This window comes from Entelurus aequoreus, linkage group LG10 (assembly GCF_033978785.1).
Source record: "Entelurus aequoreus isolate RoL-2023_Sb linkage group LG10, RoL_Eaeq_v1.1, whole genome shotgun sequence".
Taxonomy (NCBI): Eukaryota; Metazoa; Chordata; class Actinopteri; order Syngnathiformes; family Syngnathidae; genus Entelurus; species Entelurus aequoreus.
In genome coordinates, this window is record NC_084740.1 from 13,192,577 (window position 1) to 13,210,200 (window position 17,624).

The following is a 17,624-nucleotide window of genomic DNA, read 5'->3' on the forward strand; positions in this document are numbered from 1 at the left end:
ACAAACCGAACAAAAAGTTATATACACTTCACGTGATGATACAAAACAAATACAAAACCAGACAAAAAATAAGTTAAATAATGAATATAAAGATAAATGATCTTATTGTTCCGTCTTTATATATTTGTTTCAATTGGAATATATTTCTACAATCTTTTATCTCATTGTAAAGAGAATTCCATAGTTCAACCCCCACCACTGATATACACATTTGTTTTAAAGTTGTCCTTGAATACTGAGGTTTGAAATGACCTTTTCTTCTATGCTCTTCATTCTCAGAAGTGATGACAAACATTTTTTGTAAATTTGCTGGTAATGTTTTACTTTTAGCCTTAAGCATAACACATAATGTATGTCACTGTACTAGCTACTGTAGTTTCAATATTCAAACATTAAAAAAATTATCCATCCATCCATCCATTTTCTACCGCTTATTTCCTTCGGGGTCGCGGGGGGCGCTGGAGCCTATCTCAGCTACAATTGGGCGGAAGGCGGGGTACACCCTGGACAAGTCGCCACCTCATCGCAGGGCCAACACAGATAGACAGACAACATTCACACACTAGGGCCAATTTTAGTGTTGCCAATCAACCTATCCCCAGGTGCATTGTTTTTGGAGGTGGGAGGAAGGTGGAGTACCCGGAGGGAACCCACGCAGTCATGCGGAGAACATGCAAACTCCACACAGAAAGATCCCGAGCCCGGGATTGAACCCAAGACTACTCAGGACCTTCGTATTGTGAGGCAGATGCACTGACTAACCCCTCTTCCACCGTGCTGCCTAAAAATAAAAAAATAAAAAATACATATATATATTCTATATTATAGTTATTATAAGTGTGATACATTGATAGCTATACTCCTATAAGTACTACGAGTCTTGACAGTCACGCTCATTAGAAAGTTTCTAATAAAACACATCTCTGACTGATTGAATTTGACTTGTTGACTGGGCGGCGTGCACTGCCGAAAGATGGCGGCCTTACTGACGTGTATTTGACTTGTTGACTGCCGAAAGATGGCGGCCGTGCTGACGTAGATGCGTGTGTGGACACAGGGGCCGTGGAGTCTATACATGTAAAGTAAGTTGAAATAAATGAAGACCTAATACATTTATACTCTATAATAAACTAATAATTACTATATTATAGAGCTAAAACGGCGAGTGAGGCGACTGACGTCGACCTTGCGCATGCGCAGACAGAACATGTCTTCCGGTACTGCTCATTAAGTCCACCGGCAACGACGACGACAAAGGACGAAAATACATCCATCGATCCATCCATTTTTCCGCCGCTTATCCCTCAACCGAGTTCGAATCATTTAAAAATGTTAAAAGAGTTGGTCAAAGAGCGACTAATGGCGGCAGCCGATGAAATATTTGGGCTGTTTGAAGGCACGATAGCGTCGTACGAGGCGGAACTTTGTCGGACAAGAGAAGAGAACGAGCGACAACGACAACAACTGGAAGCTGCCTGCAAGACTCAAATTGTGATACACCTTGAAGGTGAGTTTATTCTTTTTGAAACATCTCCAGTTGTGTTTATTCACTAATTTAGTAGGGTTGCAATCACTTGAAGGCCGTTCCCCTTTTCGGTGTCCATGATTGCAGACGAATATTCAACATGGCTCCTGTTTATTTACCTTTCACAGCGTCGATGTGAACGCACTTGAAAGCTTTAGTGGCAAATATACAAACCGTATATGAAAAAAGCTTAATGTGATGGATTTGATCCACGCACTTTTTAAGAAATACTTTTTACAAGATATAAAGGAAAACATTGATAACTACTGTACCCATTTTAATCAATTAAAAGATGCCAACAACATTCTATGATGGGTGTTTTTCTTAAATATTTCAATCAGTCTTCCATTTCCAAACCCATGCATCATTTTCAGTCCTAGTATGATGTTTATTTTTATAATTCCATTAAGCCTTTCAACATATTTTTAAATTGTATCCTGATTAAAAAATGTATCCTCCAGTTTGTGGCTAGTATAAGGTATATTTTCAGAGGATATACATTTGTACAGCATGTTTTAAAGGGATGAATGGTAAATGCACTGCAAAAAGTCAGTGTTCAAAAACAAGAAAAAATTTTAAAAAATTAGGGGTATTTTATTTGAACTAAGAAAAATTATCTGCCAATAGAACAAGAAAATTCGGCTCGTCAAGACTTTCCAAAACAAGTAAAATTAGCTACCCTCAATGAACCCAAGAATACCTTTAAAATAAGTATATTCTCACTAATAACAACTGTACTACTATATGAGTACGTATTTTCTATTGTTTCATTGAAAATAAAACAGCAAAGCCCATTTGGCTGTCATCTGTTTTTATATGAGACACAATTGTGTCAAAAGTCATGATTTTTTTTTTCATGCTTGAAATAAGAAATTATTAGTTTAAAAAAGTACTTTTATACTTGTGAGTGTTGATGACACAGCTTTGCAACAGTTGATATTCTAGTTTCAAGCATGTTTTACTCAATATACGTTATGAAATCTCAGCAACAAGCTGTTATATCTTACTGAGATCATTTAGGACCAAAACCCTTAAAACAAGTAAAACACTCCAACATAAAATCTGCTTAGTAAGAAGAATTATCTTATCAGACAGAAAATAAGCAAATATCACCCTTATTTTAGATATTTAATCTTACTGAGATTTCAGTTTTTGCAGTGTGGGTTATACTTGTATAGCACTTTTCTACCTTCAAGTAGGGCTGGGCGATATGGCCTTTTATTAATATCTCAATATTTTTAGGCCATGTCACGATACACGATATATATCTCAATATTTTGCCTTAGCCTTGAATTAACACTTGATGCATATAATCACAGCAGTATAATGATTCTATGTGTCTACATTAAAACATTATTGTTCATACTGCATTAATATATGCTCTTTTTAAATTTTCATGCAGAGAGGGAAATCACAACTAAGTCAATTTACTAAAACTGTATTTATTAAACAGTTATGAAGCAGTGGCACAAACATTCATGTCATTTCCAAAACAGAAAGTGCAAGATTGTCAGAGACATTTTAAAACAAGCTATGAGTGCAATTTTGTGCATGATGTCACTAAGATGACTTATCAAAACAACACTAAATTAAAGTGCACTTTTTGTACAGAACACCACAACAATAGTTTAAAACAAATAAAATGCACTTTTTGTGCATGATGTCACACAAGATATTTCAATAACTATCAAATAAAAATGAGCTGCATAATAGGAAATCAAATAGTGTACGTCCTTTGCTATGTGGTAGGTTCCTGCGGACGTAATCTACTTCTGTTGTTGACTATTTTTTTTCATACGGTGTTGATGTGGAAATGGTTGCTTGGGCATTTTGTTGGTGTGGCACCGAAAAGATGTTGACATGCGGAGTTTCAAGCAGTCTTCATTCTCTAGCGGGTGACTTTTCAAATGATGCTACACATTAGCAGTGCTGCTACTTTTTGTAGCAACGCTTTTGCCGCATAATTGTTCACCATCTACCCGCTTGAAGCCAAACCACCGCCAGACGATGGACTCCCTTCTGTTTTTCTTGGGAATTAATTATTCCTTCATTTGTAACCAGATTCGCACCTTCTTTCTCTCGTATTACCACTCGCATCACAGCTAACGTTACCATGCCGCTACCTGTCTGCTCCGCGAGGGCGAATACGTATGTAAGAAGGTGCGCTTGTTTTATGTCTCTGTGAGAAGGAGAGACAAGAAAGAGTGAGAAACGCCTGTAGTGTAATGCCCGCAGCTAAAAACAACTGCGTGAGAATGTATACTCGAATATCACGATATAGTCATTTTCTATATCGCACAGAGACAAACCCGCGATATATCGAGTATATTCGATATATCGCCCAGCCCTACCTTCAAGGTACTCAAAGCTAACCTGACTCTCGCCAGATCCTTGTAGTTCGCTGAGCTCCACACAAGGATCTGGGACTTCTCAATAGGAGATGTATTTCAGAAGGCGAGGCCTTGTAAAAAAAATCATTGTATGTGATTGGATAAACCACTTGTCCGTTATCTTAAATGACGTGCTACTTCAACCACTCACATTAAAATCAACTCGTGACGCTGATGAGAGCGACGCTGGGGAATCCAAAACAGAACAGCCGACATTTGGATAACGACAGAGCAAAAAAGTGAATAAATGCCTTCAAAACCGTTCTCTGTTCATCTTTTAAATAATTATTATTCGATAGATTCGACAAAACAGTTGCAATAGCAGAATCAATGTCAGCACACGACTCCGGCTGCGTGCTGCCATTGTTGTTTGAATCAAACAGTCGCTTCGGCGCTACGTCGCATCTATGAAATCCCGCCCGACGATCCTGATTGGTTCATTATTTTTTGCTATCTTGAAGGAGTTTGCAATACTCTTGAGCCCAGATCCTTGTGTGGAGCTCAGCGAACTACAAGGATCTGGCGAGAGTCCGGTTAACTCAAAGCGCTTTGACACTATTTCCACATTCGCCCATTCACACACCGATTCACACTTGCAAGGCCCTTACCACGACCCATCAGGAGCAATCAGGTCTTGCTCAAGGACACAACAGACGTGACGAGGTTGGTAGAAGCTGGGGATCGAATCCGGAACCTTCAGGTGGCACCGCCATTCTCCCAACCGCGCCACGCCGTCCCCTTAAAAAAAAAGTAAAAGAATGACTTCTGAGTATATTATATTGAGCAATAAATTCTTATGTAGAGGGCTTTGTGGGCGGGATAGAGGAGCTCCCAATGACTCCATTCTTGGAATTAGGATAGTTGGGATTTTGGGAACGTTTATTTAAATCTTAGAAATGCTTAAAAACTAAAAACATCTGTTTTTGTCTTACATAAGCATTGTGAATGATAGGCAAAATAAATTTAAAAAAGTTCTGATCCCCTTTAATATGTTTTACATCCTGTGAACATGTTGATGGAAAGCGAGAAAATGAATACAGTGAGGAGAACAATTATATTTGATACTCTGCTGATTTCGCACGTTTTCCCACTTACAAAGCATGTAGAAGTCTATAATGTTTATCATAGGTACTCCTCAACAATGAGTGGCAGATTCTAAAACAAAAATCCAGAAAATCACATTGTATCAGTTTAGGTGATTTATTTTTAAGACATACTTTTTACATGATTCAAAGGAAAAGTGCCCTGTTAAAAAATAATTTGCACATTATTCACGATCATTATGTGAGACAAGAACACACACACATCTTTCCCTTTTCTGTGCGTTTTGAATAGTGAAAAACTGTTACCATGAGGCGGCTAACAATGCAGGTAATGGGAATTCCTCTATTTCACCTATGAATACATTTTTTAAACAATTCCGTTTTATCTCCTTCTGTCATGATCCGTTACCCGGGTCATGGCGTGATTTATGTTTAGTACCTTGTTTTCTATGTTTTAGTCTGTTTCCTGGCTGCACCCTCTTTCCTTTTGTTTACTGTTGGTTTCCATGGGCACTAATTCTCCACACCTGCCCTTGTTTAGTAATTAGTGTTCCCACCAAGTGTTTCGGTTAATCACTCCCCTTTATAGTTTTCAGTCACCCAGCTGGGTCAATGCTTGCTTTCGCGGCATTCATGTTACTTCTTGTTTTTCACCACGCTCAAGTGTTTTTTTCCGCACTCTAGAATTCCTAGCTATTCACCCTTGGTGACAATTAGATTTTTTGCTCCACCCTTGTTTAGCGTCTGAGCTTTTGTATTTTTTGTCCTGCCTTAAATAATTAAAACTCGATCCTACCTGCACGCTGCTCCTGCTTGTCTTTCTGCATTGGAGGGAACATGACCATCGCAGCCATGCGATCCAAACCCAGTGTTTCCCACATATTCATTTATTTGTGGCGGCCCTCCACGAAAGAATTACGTCCGCCACAAATAAAACAATAAAAAAAAAAAAAAAAAGATTTTTTTATTTATTTTTTTTGTCCTGTCCAGCTTCTCAGGCAAATCATATAGTTGATGTAGATGCCCATATAGGCTGTTCAGATTTACTTTACAAAAGAGAAGTGTGGGATACTTCTCTTGTTGCCTTATTTGTATTTGACCACTACTGTTTTCTGTTTATTTGTTACTGACTGTGGCAGGACACCTCTGCCTCTGTTTCACTTTATGTTGCTGGTAAATAATATGGTTGTAGTAGTAGGCTAAAGTTAAATTATTTAGTATGCACTAATTAAAGGGGCAGAGCTTTAAGAGACATTTTAGCTTTTATATTTTATAAGATATATTTTTTGTAAGAACCACAATTAATAAATATATTTCAGTGAATAACTTATTGTTCAAATCTGTATATAAATATGTACATAAAGTGTTGTAATTATATTGTAAAATGGATGGATGGACGTTTAAAACAAAACTGTTATTATTAATTAGTAAGTGTAAATTTTTTGAGCCTTTTTAGAGAAAATCATATCATTGTAGTAAATTATGCAAATTAATCGATGATGTCATGGTGACCACGCCCATAGCCACGCCCCCACCGCCACAGGGATCTTGGCAGTTTATGGAAATCACTGAAACCTAACACCTTCAAACTGCTTCTCCGTCAAACACACCATCGGCAATGTTTCCGTATATTTTATGAATAAATGTCTGCCATTATTTTAACATTCTTGGCTGGCGTTAGACTCCCCCTGTTTCAGTATGGTACAGACTAGGGTTGTACGGTATACCAGTATTAGTATTGTCAGGTTCAAACACTGATGACATCTATTAAACAGACAAGAAGCAAGGAATTAAATAGAGCCAGAATTAGGTTTAGCTCAATTGAGGTGAAACGTCTGGGCTGTATTCTGACAAGTATAGTACTGCGATACTAATGAATCATATTTGGTACTATACCGCCTTTTAAAAGTACCGGTCCCCCACGTCGTGTCATGCAGACGAGCATGTTCGCCAATGCACAATCACAAAGTACTTACAAGCAGACACAGTGTGTAGACAGAAAAGGGAGACATTTTGGATGAATAACTAAAGATAAAGGTGAAATTATAACACTGAACCACCCTCAGGAAGAGGTGCTTTAAGACATGGCTAGCGGCTAATGTCTGGCCGCAGTCAGCAGTGATGTAATGACTTTAAAAAAAAAAAATTCATATAGAGTCACATTATGTAACCGCTGTTGATTGCTTGCATGAGCAATGAATACAACAAGTTGTTACAGAGGCCAATATCAAATTCACAATAACTGTACAATCGTAGTTATTACACTATCATATTGTCTTCGGATTATCCTGTAAACAAAAGATACAAATATTTTACTTTGAAGTGAGTGTGTAGGGTACATCTATGCGCAAGGACCAAGTATAGGTGTGTGAGTGTCCAGTGTTCATCTAGTGCTCATGCACACGTACTGGAGGTGTATAGCATGCACATGGATCCTGCATAGACAAGTGTGTGTGTGTGTGTGTACAGAAGAGTGTAACATACAGAATGTTGTCAAATGAGGTTAATACATTACAGAGGTACCTGAGTCAGAGTGATACTTAAATAAGTCAGCGTCATCATTGTCATTATTATAGTAAGAGTATTTAATGAGGATTCCAATTTTCCCAGTGCAATCATGTTCACTGTTATCCCTCTTCATTGGCATATTTGCTAAGTACACTTATCCTATACAATCTTTTAAATTTAGGAAATTGATACTTTTTAAACCCTACTTGTCACGATTGGGTCGCATCTTACTGCCGGATTCGCTCCCCCGGGATGCAAACAGAACACTCCGGACAGGACGTGCAGGTAGGAACATGATTTATTTTTAAAAATCAAAGAAGTACAAAAACAGAAAACAAGCCGAAGGGACAACGTGCCGATTGCATTGGACGCTAAAGCTGACACTTGGCATAGACTAGAGATAAGGAATACTCATGTAACTGGCAAGACGCAAATAATGAAGCCAGACTGAGCGTGGCGAGCAAGGTGAATAAATAGCTCTCTGGTTAGTGGTGGACAGCAGCTGAGCATGCCGACCACTAACCAGAGGCAGGTGAACCCAATTCATCCCCATGGAAACTAAAACAAACCCAGAGGTGCACAAACAGGAACTAAGGGAGTCCTAAACTAACAGAACATACCAAAACATGATCCGGGCCACGCATCATGACACTCCTCAAGTTTATTCCACAGCTAAACACCACGCCGTGTAATGAACACGTGGTTTCCCGAAGTTAATTTGTCCTCTTAGGTTGCATTTACAGTCTCTATTTGTCAACGTCTTGAGGATATTAATTGGAAGCAAATGATTTCTTAACTTATACATTATTTGTAGAGTTTTGAATCTTATTAGGTCTTCAAATGTCATTACCGTATTTTAGATTTGAGAAATAGAGGGTTTGTGTGTTCCAAATACCTTGTATTATGAATAACTCTTATAGCTATTTTTGCATGATAAGAATGTCACTAAAGTACCAGTAGAGTGGAAAAACAAGTTGCCTCTATATTGAAGCTATTATCATATATATATATATATATATATATATATATATATATATATATATATATATATATATATATATATATATATATATATATATATTTGATTTATAAAACCAAAAGACTTGCAAAGTTTGCAAATTAGTAGATATGATTAAAATAGTATCAATCTCACAGAGATTCCTTAGCCTTTTTGAGAGTTAATGAGGAAGCCGGTCACGTGATCAGTGACGTCACGCTAGGAACCGCAGATCCCTTTAAGGCTGAAACGACGCGTCGACGTAGTCGACGTCATCGGTTACGTAAATACGTCGACGCCGTTTTTGTGCGTCGACGCGTCGCATAATGACGTCACACTACCGTCATGGCGAAGCGCAAAGCAGACGATCAAAGAAGACGATGCGAGCGGTGCGAGCGAGGGGGGGAAAGCATGCCAATAGTGTGGGAGTATTTCAATAAACGGCCTAATAATGTTGTTGTATGCACACTGTGTCGAGCGGAAATGGCCTATCATAGCAGCACAACGGCTATAAACGAACATTTGAAAAGAAAACCATCAACTAGTCAATCGTCCGCGCGAGCATACGTTGTCATCATTGCACAAAAACATGAATGTGTCATTTGTATCTGCTAGGGGTGTAACGGTACGTGTTTTGTATTGAACCGTTTCGGTGCGGGGCTTTCGGTTCGGTACGGCGGTGTACCGAACGAGTTTCTAAGCTAAAGTCTTAACAAGCTGCTTTGCTCCGTCTGCCTCTGTCTCAGCACGCAGCATTGTCCCACCCACACAACCATCTGATTGGTACACACGCAGCATTGTCCCACCCACACAACCATCTGATTGGTACACACGCAGCATTATCAGCCAATCAGCAGTGCGTATTCAGAGCGCATGTAGTCAGCGCTTCAGCGTCGAGCAGATAGGTGTTTAGCAGGTGAGCATCAGGCAGCGGACTCTCCCCAAATGATAATAAACACCTCCCAGTCAACTACTAGTAACATCACTATGAGCCCGTTGACCTTCTAGAAACTTAAACTGCAGCTCAGCTCGCTCGCAATCCTGGCTTGAGGTGAAGGCTAATTAGCTCTCAGTTCCAGCCACATCGACCCCTTCTGAGCGCCTATTTTCAGCTGCTGGGAATATTGTAAACAAGAAAAGAACCAAAGCATGTAGACATGCTAACCTTTCTTCATTACAACTGTTAGACACTCACTGGAATGAGTAGAATTGGTTATTGTGTACTGTGTTGGACTGGATGTTTATTTTGCACATTTTAAAAGCAATACTTAATGTTTACAGTGCTCCAGAATATTTAGATTGGCACTTTTTTGTATTGGATGTTTATCTTTATTTTTGCACATTTTAGCAAATAAGCAATACTTTCACTTTTGTTGAAATGTTTACACTGTTGTTACAGAATATTTCGTTTTGCACTTTTTTGTATTGGATGTTTATCTTTATTTTTGTACATTTTAAAGCAAAAAAAGCAATACTTTTACTTTTGAAATGCTTATACTATTGCAGAATATTAAGATTTGCACTGGATGTTGACTTTTATATTTGCACATTAAAAAGCAAATAAGCTACTTTTAATTTTGTTAAATGTTAAAGGTTTTAAATGTTTACATTGTTACAGAATATTTAGTCATGTTGTTGTCAATGTTGACTGAGTGGCCATACTTCTTTTTTTTTGTAAATAAAAGCCATGCCTTTTGAAAAAACGGGCCTACATTTATTTTTTCATCTTCATTTTGAATAAAAAAAATAATCGGCAAAAGGAAAAAATAATCTATAGATTAATCGAAAAAATAATCTATAGATTAACCGATTAATCGAAAAAATAATCTATAGATTAATCGATAGAAAAATAATCGTTAGCTGCAGCCTTAGATCCCTTCCCTATCAACAACAATGCTAATCAGACTTTGTAAGAGCCTACAACAATTACTTTCGGAAAATTCATTTTTACGTAATCACTTTTCCATTTGCCTTATGCCCTTAAATTGCATTTGTCACTGTATTTCTGATGTGACTTAAGATGAGGTAATGCAGCAATCTACTGTTATTTGTGTCTCTAATTGTTATATCTTAGTCTGTGTAGGTATTGTACTGTTTATGATGTCTAATTCCGATGTCTGATTTTTACGTACATGTTTTTTGTTTTGCTTTTATTGTACATACCAGTACTACCGGTGGTAGTTAGTCTCTGGCTACAATCTGGCACATTTACATTTTTATGTCCATTAATGTGCATTGTCCAAATAAATGAATAAGTCAAATATAAAGTACCATTAAAAGATGGCTAACAGTAACTCAAAAGTTACTCCGTACAGTTTTTTTTAACTAAATAATTACTCTTTAATTTTTTTGAATGACTACTTTTTTCTTTTACTTGAGTCATATGATTCTAAAGTAATGTGTAGTATGTATAAAGTCATTTTAAAGTACAGTACTCTTACTTGAATACAATTATGCTACCTGTGCCAGGGTGACTATAACGCACACATATTCTCTATTACCAAGGGGCAAGTTATTTTCTCTTGCCAGATGGCAATTAAGTCAGTGGTGCCAAAAAACAGATCTGTAATTATGGTCAAAGAAGGTAAAAAAAAGTGCCTAAATAGTCTGTAAACTTGAATCAATACAGAGTTACTTCCAGTTATGTCTGTCCTCAGTGACATTAAAGAGGAAACAAAAGTTTGGTAATTGTGTTCTTGTGCTTGACAAGACATTACATGGTTTGTCAGACAGAAATGAAGAAAAGGGATCATGTTTGTTTCTTGCAGACATTCAGCAGCTGATTGGTCGTCAAGATGGACTTCCCCCTCAGCCGCAAGAGGGGAGCTTTACTTTAACGCAGGAGACTCCACAGTCCCTACAGGTCAAAGAGGAAGAGGAGGACCTCTGGATCACTCAAGCGGGAGAGCGTCTTCTCGGGCCGGATCTGTCTGGTGTCTCTGTGAAGATTGAAAACCCTCAAGACAAACCACCTGAGTCCTCACACCGTCATCAGAGTACAGGTCAGGTGCCTCCAAGCAGCAGCTCACTACAACACATTGCAAAAGACATTGGAGACCACTGTGGAGGATCACAAGCAGACAATCTCTTAGTTCTACTCTCAGACAGTGACGGGACAACGTCACACTGTCCTGAGGACCGCGACAACACCAAAGAACCTTTGAGCAGCGATACAGACTGTGAAGTTGTTATGAGGACACACACTGACAACAAACACTCTGAATGCGCTGAAAAGAAGACCGGTAAAAAACTTGGGAACATTAGAAAACGCAGAGGAGAAAAAACTTTTCGTTGTTCGTCTTGTGATAAAGCATTCCATTACAAGTCAGACTTGGTAAATCACATGAGGATACACACGGGAGAAAAACCTTTCACGTGTGTAGTTTGTGGTGAGCAATTTGCTCATAAGTCCAATATGAAGAGACACGCAATAAATCACACAGACGAAAAACCTTTCATTTGTTCAGTTTGCGGTAAAAGATTCTATAATCAGTTAACTATGGAATCACACAGGAGATCACACACAGGAGAAAGGCCTTTTAGTTGTTCAGTGTGTAACAAAACATTCTCTCAAAATGCAACTGTGGTGAAACACATGAGAACACACACAGGAGAAAAACCTTACGGTTGTTCCTTCTGCAGTAAAGCATTCTCTCAAAAGACAAATATGGTATCACATATGAGAATACACACAGGAGAAAAACCTTATAGTTGTTTAATGTGTGGTAAAAGCTTCTCTAATAAATCAAACATGCAAAAACACATTAGAATACATGGGAGAAAAAACTTCTAATTCTTCAGTTTGTAGCGAAAGATAATCGAAAAAGTCACAACTGGTGAAACACTTTAAGAACACGCACACACGTAAAATGCCATACTCCTGTTACATTTTTGTTAAAACATTTTACTTGGCACATCACACATGCAGACACTCTGGCCTTAGAGGTAGTGATGTGTGATCGTAGTTTAGATGACAATAACGATGAGTGACATAAAGATACAGAAAACAGCTAAGTAAAAAATATCAAGGCAACAATCGTAGTCTGAAGGAAGACACAGAGACACACTCACATAACTCAGGATTGCTGGATCGGACTGGAAGACCCAGGGGCGTATTTAGTTATTTGAGGTACCAAGTCAAACTTAGTCATTGGGGCTCTCCACATAACAAAAACATGGTCATTTAGTATTTTATTAGAACTGTATCAACACTTTGACTGTAATTCATAGGTACATCAATCGACAATATAGTACAAGCCATTTTTAGAGACCATTTTTATTGGTAGCATAATTACGGGAAACACTTTATTGTGAAGGGCATAAGTTTTACTGGTGGAAAAGAAAAGAGCTCTTTCAACTCTTTATTGTAACGCTTTTGTGGTCGACTTTGGAGAGCTTGACAAATGTAAAGTGTGACGTGACAGAGTGGGACACAATGTTGTATAAATAATTGTAGAAATGTAGCTCACATAATGAGTTTGTTTTTTTTATTTTATTTTTGTACTTAATCTTTTTTATGTGTATTTTTAATGTCCTTTGTGTGTTCTGTGTACAGTGTTAGTGACTTAGGAGTTAATTTAATTATATTTTAGATATAATATCTGAAAGTACTGTATACATTTAGACATAAGTAGGGGGTCACCGCTCGCTCTCTATTTCAGTTTGGGAATCACTGGCGTTGAAAATGTTGAAGAGCCCTGATTTTAAGGGTTCAAGAACTCATGCATCACATATGTGACATACGTTTGGCATCATACGTTTAACCCTTGAAGCTATTGAAGAAAAGTTTTAAATTTTTAATATTAAAAAATAATCCTATGAAGTTCCATTTTGTTTGTTTTTTAATTTGTGCAGGTGCACTACAAGTCTAGCACGAATCATTTCCTAGATCACATGACCTAGAAGCTAGTGAACAAATATTTGTAATTTATTATTATTATTTTTTTATATTAATTAATATATGTATATCATATATTCTATTTTATAAAATTAAAAATAGAAAAAGTGTGCATTATACCAGAAGGCTAGTACAACTAATGCCAAGTGGAATTACGTTCCTAAGTCACATGACCTAGATCAGGGGTCGGCAACCCGCGGCTCCGGAGCCGTATGCGGCTCTTTGACCACTCTGATGCTGCTCAGCTACATACTTGCCGACCCCCCCGATTTTCCCAGGAGACTTATGGATCTCAGTGTCTCTCATAGATAACTCCCAGGGAAAATATAATCCTATTTACACTCTAATTACTAAATAAAGGGAGTGCCTAATTGCACTGCAGTACTTGTCCTCTATAGCGTTTACAAACAGCGTGCCATCCCGGCCACATGTTGTATGTTTTGTTTTTTCTTGCACACATAGGAGACAGCAAAGCATACTTAGTCATCAGCCACACAGCTTACACTGACGGTAGCCGTATCAAACAACTTTAACATTGTTACGTTACAAATATGCGCCACACTGTGAACCCACACCAAAAAAGAATGAAAAACACATTTCTGGAGAACATCCCACCGTAACACAACATAAACACAACACAACCAATACCCAGAATCCCATGCAGCCCTAACTCTTCCGGTCTACATTATACACCCCCGCTACCACCAAATCCCCCCACACATCAACCCCCACCCCTCTCCGTGCGTTGGTTGAGCGGAAGAGTTAGGGCTGCATGGGATTCTGGGTATTGGTACCGTCAGTGTAAGATGTGTGGCTGCTGAGGTAGTACGCCTTGCTGTCACTTACGTGAGCAAGCTGACACTGCATTCTGAATGTGGTCGAGCAGGTACGCTGTTTGGGCAGGCTATAGAGGGCGCCAAAAGCAGTGTCATCACACGCTGATTTTCGGGAGTCTCCCGGGAAAAATGAGAGGGTTGGCAAGTATGACGCTATCAAGCGCCATTTTTTCACAACTCGCGGGCCGCACTAACATCAAATTTCCACATTAAAGTGCGTGCCGGTGCGTGTGTCGGAGACCCCTGGTTAACATAGCACAAAGCGTTTAAGCTTTGTATGCGGTGTTTTTCATTTTAATTTTTTTTGTGGCTCCCATTATTTTCTTTAATTTGTGAAACTTGCCAAAATGGCTCTTTGAGTGGTAAAGGTTGCCGACCCCTGACCTAGATCCTAGAACATATATGTATATATATGCATATGTATGTACGTTCGGCTGGGAAAAACACTTGAGGCTATATCATCCCTACAAGCTTGTTTTGCAGGTCTATAGACTTATTCCATCCATCCATCCATTTTCTACTGCTTGTCCCATTCGGGGTCGTGGGAGCCTTGGTAGCAGTCATGGCTGCCTGTTGTTTAGTTGGCCATGCTCTCTGTGCACATCACTTGCATGGCTGCTACAGTGTGCTGTCTATCCATAGGTATAACTCGGGGGTCGGCAAGCCAAAACATTGAAAGAACCATATTGAACCAAAAATACAAAAAACTAATCTGTCTACAATAGCCTACTATCAAAATGACCATGTGTCGCAGGCTGAAGCAAATCTTCGTTGACAGAAATGTTGAAATGTAATATTCATTCTACACATTTTTACAACATTAGAAACCATTAGTAAATCAGAGGCTACTCAGAAGGGTGAGATAACTCCTGGAAATTACTGGTATTTCATGGCCAAAGGTATAGATGTGTGTGTCCAAGTTAAAGGAAACGGCAAGCTGTCTTCTTTTAATAGATTTATTACAATCTTTGGCTAGCTAGGTAATGTTTGCTGTCGTCTGGAACAACATGGCATACAAAAAACTATCAGTAATGCAGCCAATATTACATACAGATAATGTGTCATGAGACATGCAAAACTAAATTATATATAGAGATGTCGATAAATGCTTTAAAATTTAATATCGGAAATTATCGGTATCGTTTTTTTTTTAATTATCGGTATCGTTTTTTAAATTTTTTATTAAATCAACATAAAAAACACAAGATACACTTACAATTAGTGCACCAACCCAAAAAACCTCCCTACCCCTACACTCATTCACACTCCATCCATCCATCCATCTTCTTCCGCTTATCTGAGGTCGGGTCGCGGGGGCAGCAGCCTAAGCAGGGAAGCCCAGACTTCCCTCTCCCCAGCCACTTCGTCCAGCTCCTCCCGAGGGATCCCGAGGCGTTCCCAGGCCAGCCGGGAGAGATAGTCTTCTCAACGTGTCCTGGGTCTTCCCCGTGGCCTCCTACCGGTCGGATGTCATTCACACTCATTCACACAAAAGGGTTGTTTCTTTCTGTTATTAATATTCTGGTTCCTACATTATATATCAATATATATCAATACAGTCTGCAAGGAATACAGTCCGTAAGCACAATATTTATTACAATCTTTGGCTAGCTAGGTAATGTTTGCTGTCGTCTGGAACAACATGGCATACAAAAAACTATCAGTAATGCAGCCAATATTACATACAGATAATGTGTCATGAGACATGCAAAACTAAATTATATATAGAGATGTCAATAATGCTTTAAAATTTTATATCGGAAATTATTTGTATCGTTTTTTTTTTTATCTGTAACGTTTTTTGTTTTTTTTATTAAATCAACATAAAAAACACAAGATACACTTACAATTAGTGCACCAACCCAAAAAACCTCCCTACCTCATTTACACTCATTCACACTCCATCCATCCATCCATCTTCTTCCGCTTATCTGAGGTCGGGTCGCGGGGGCAGCAGCCTAAGCAGGGAAGCCCAGACTTCCCTCTCCCCAGCCACTTCATCCAGCTCTTCCCGAGGGATCCCGAAGCGTTCCCAGGCCAGCTGGGAGAGATAGTCTTCCCAACGTGTCCTGGGTCTTTCCCGTGGCCTCCTACCGGTCGGATGTCATTCACACTCATTCACACAAAAGGGTTGTTTCTTTCTGTTATTAATATTCTGGTTTCCTACATTACATATCAATATATATCAATACAGTCTGCAAGGGATACAGTCCGTAAGCACACATGATTGTGCGTGCTGCTGGTGCACTAATAGTACTAACCTTTAACAGTTCATTTTACTCATTTTCATTCATTACTAGTTTCTATGTAACTGTTTTTATATTGTTTTACTTTATTTTTTATTCAAGAAAATGTTTTTAATTTATTTATCTTATTTTATATTATTAATTTTTTTCAAAAGGACCTTATCTTCACCATACCTGGTTGTCCAAATTAGGCATAATAATGTGTTAATTCCACAACTGTATATATCGGTATCGGTTGATATCGGTATCGGTAATTAAGAGTTGGACAATATCGGAATATCGGATGTCGGCAAAAAAGCCATTATCAGACATCCCTAATTATATACAAAGAGGATACAAGTAAAGGAAATTAAATGAGCTCAAATATACCTACAAAAGAGGCGTAATGATGCAATATGTACATAAAGCTAGGCTAAATAGCATTTTAGCATTGATTAGCTTGCAGTCATGCACTGACCAAATATGACAGATTAGCACTCCAACAAGTCAATAACGTCAACAAAGCGCATTTTCGTGCATTCACGCACAGCATTAAACTTTTGGTGGACAAAATGAGACAAAGAAGGAGTGGAAGATATTACATGTAAACAAACCGTTGCGTCCCAGCCCACACGAGGGTGAGTTCAAGAACCGCTGAAATTAGTAGGACAAAACGATGTTCACCAAATGCTCATATTAAACATATTAAACAGTGGGCTTTCTAATAATGGGGAAGGTTTGTGTCATGTTTGTCCTCAAACAAAAACCATACTAAAACAAAAAAAATATTTTTTCCACCATCTTTTTCCATTTTCAATCCTTTTTTAAAAATGCTCCAGGGAGCCACTAAAGAGCCGCGGGTTGCTGACCCCGGTATAACTAATTACAAAAAGAACAGTTGACAACAATTGTCAGAATAATTGTATAGAAGTTATCACACAACTTTGGGTTACATTGAGTTCAGCTCGCCCGGCGAGAAGACAAAAACTGTCTCATCTTATCAAGCAAAAGGCTTGTAAAACTCCACTGTGTGCGATGGGATGCGACATGGAGGTGCCGGTTTCTGTGATCTTTTGTCAGTCACAGGAAGATTTTGTCTTGAGCCGAGATCTACAAAGCGGAGAGGGAGCAGACCTGACGCAGCTCCAGGCACCTTTTCTTTGAACTGTTTATGACCGAGTGCAAAAGCTGTTTATGACCACC

General features: G+C 38.5%; 1 protein-coding gene across 1 annotated transcript; it reads left to right on the forward strand.

Annotated features, from left to right (window-relative positions):
• The first annotated feature begins 1,187 nt into the window (after positions 1–1,187).
• LOC133658298 (zinc finger protein 664-like) lies at positions 1,188–13,316 on the forward strand. The gene is made up of 2 exons (XM_062060171.1): positions 1,188–1,507; positions 11,232–13,316. Exons 1-2 carry the CDS (start codon positions 1,330–1,332, stop codon positions 12,254–12,256), a joined length of 1,203 nt encoding a protein of 400 aa, XP_061916155.1. The 5' UTR covers positions 1,188–1,329; the 3' UTR covers positions 12,257–13,316.
• The last annotated feature ends 4,308 nt before the right edge of the window (positions 13,317–17,624 follow it).

Excerpts from the sequence above, each read along its gene's own strand:
- LOC133658298 (XM_062060171.1), top strand. The coding sequence starts at position 1,330 with ATGTTAAAAGAGTTGGTCAAAGAGCGACTAATGGCGGCAGCCGATGAA. Across the intron at positions 1,508-11,231 it reads AATTGTGATACACCTTGAAG|ACATTCAGCAGCTGATTGGT; the intron begins GTGAGTTTATTC and ends TGTTTCTTGCAG.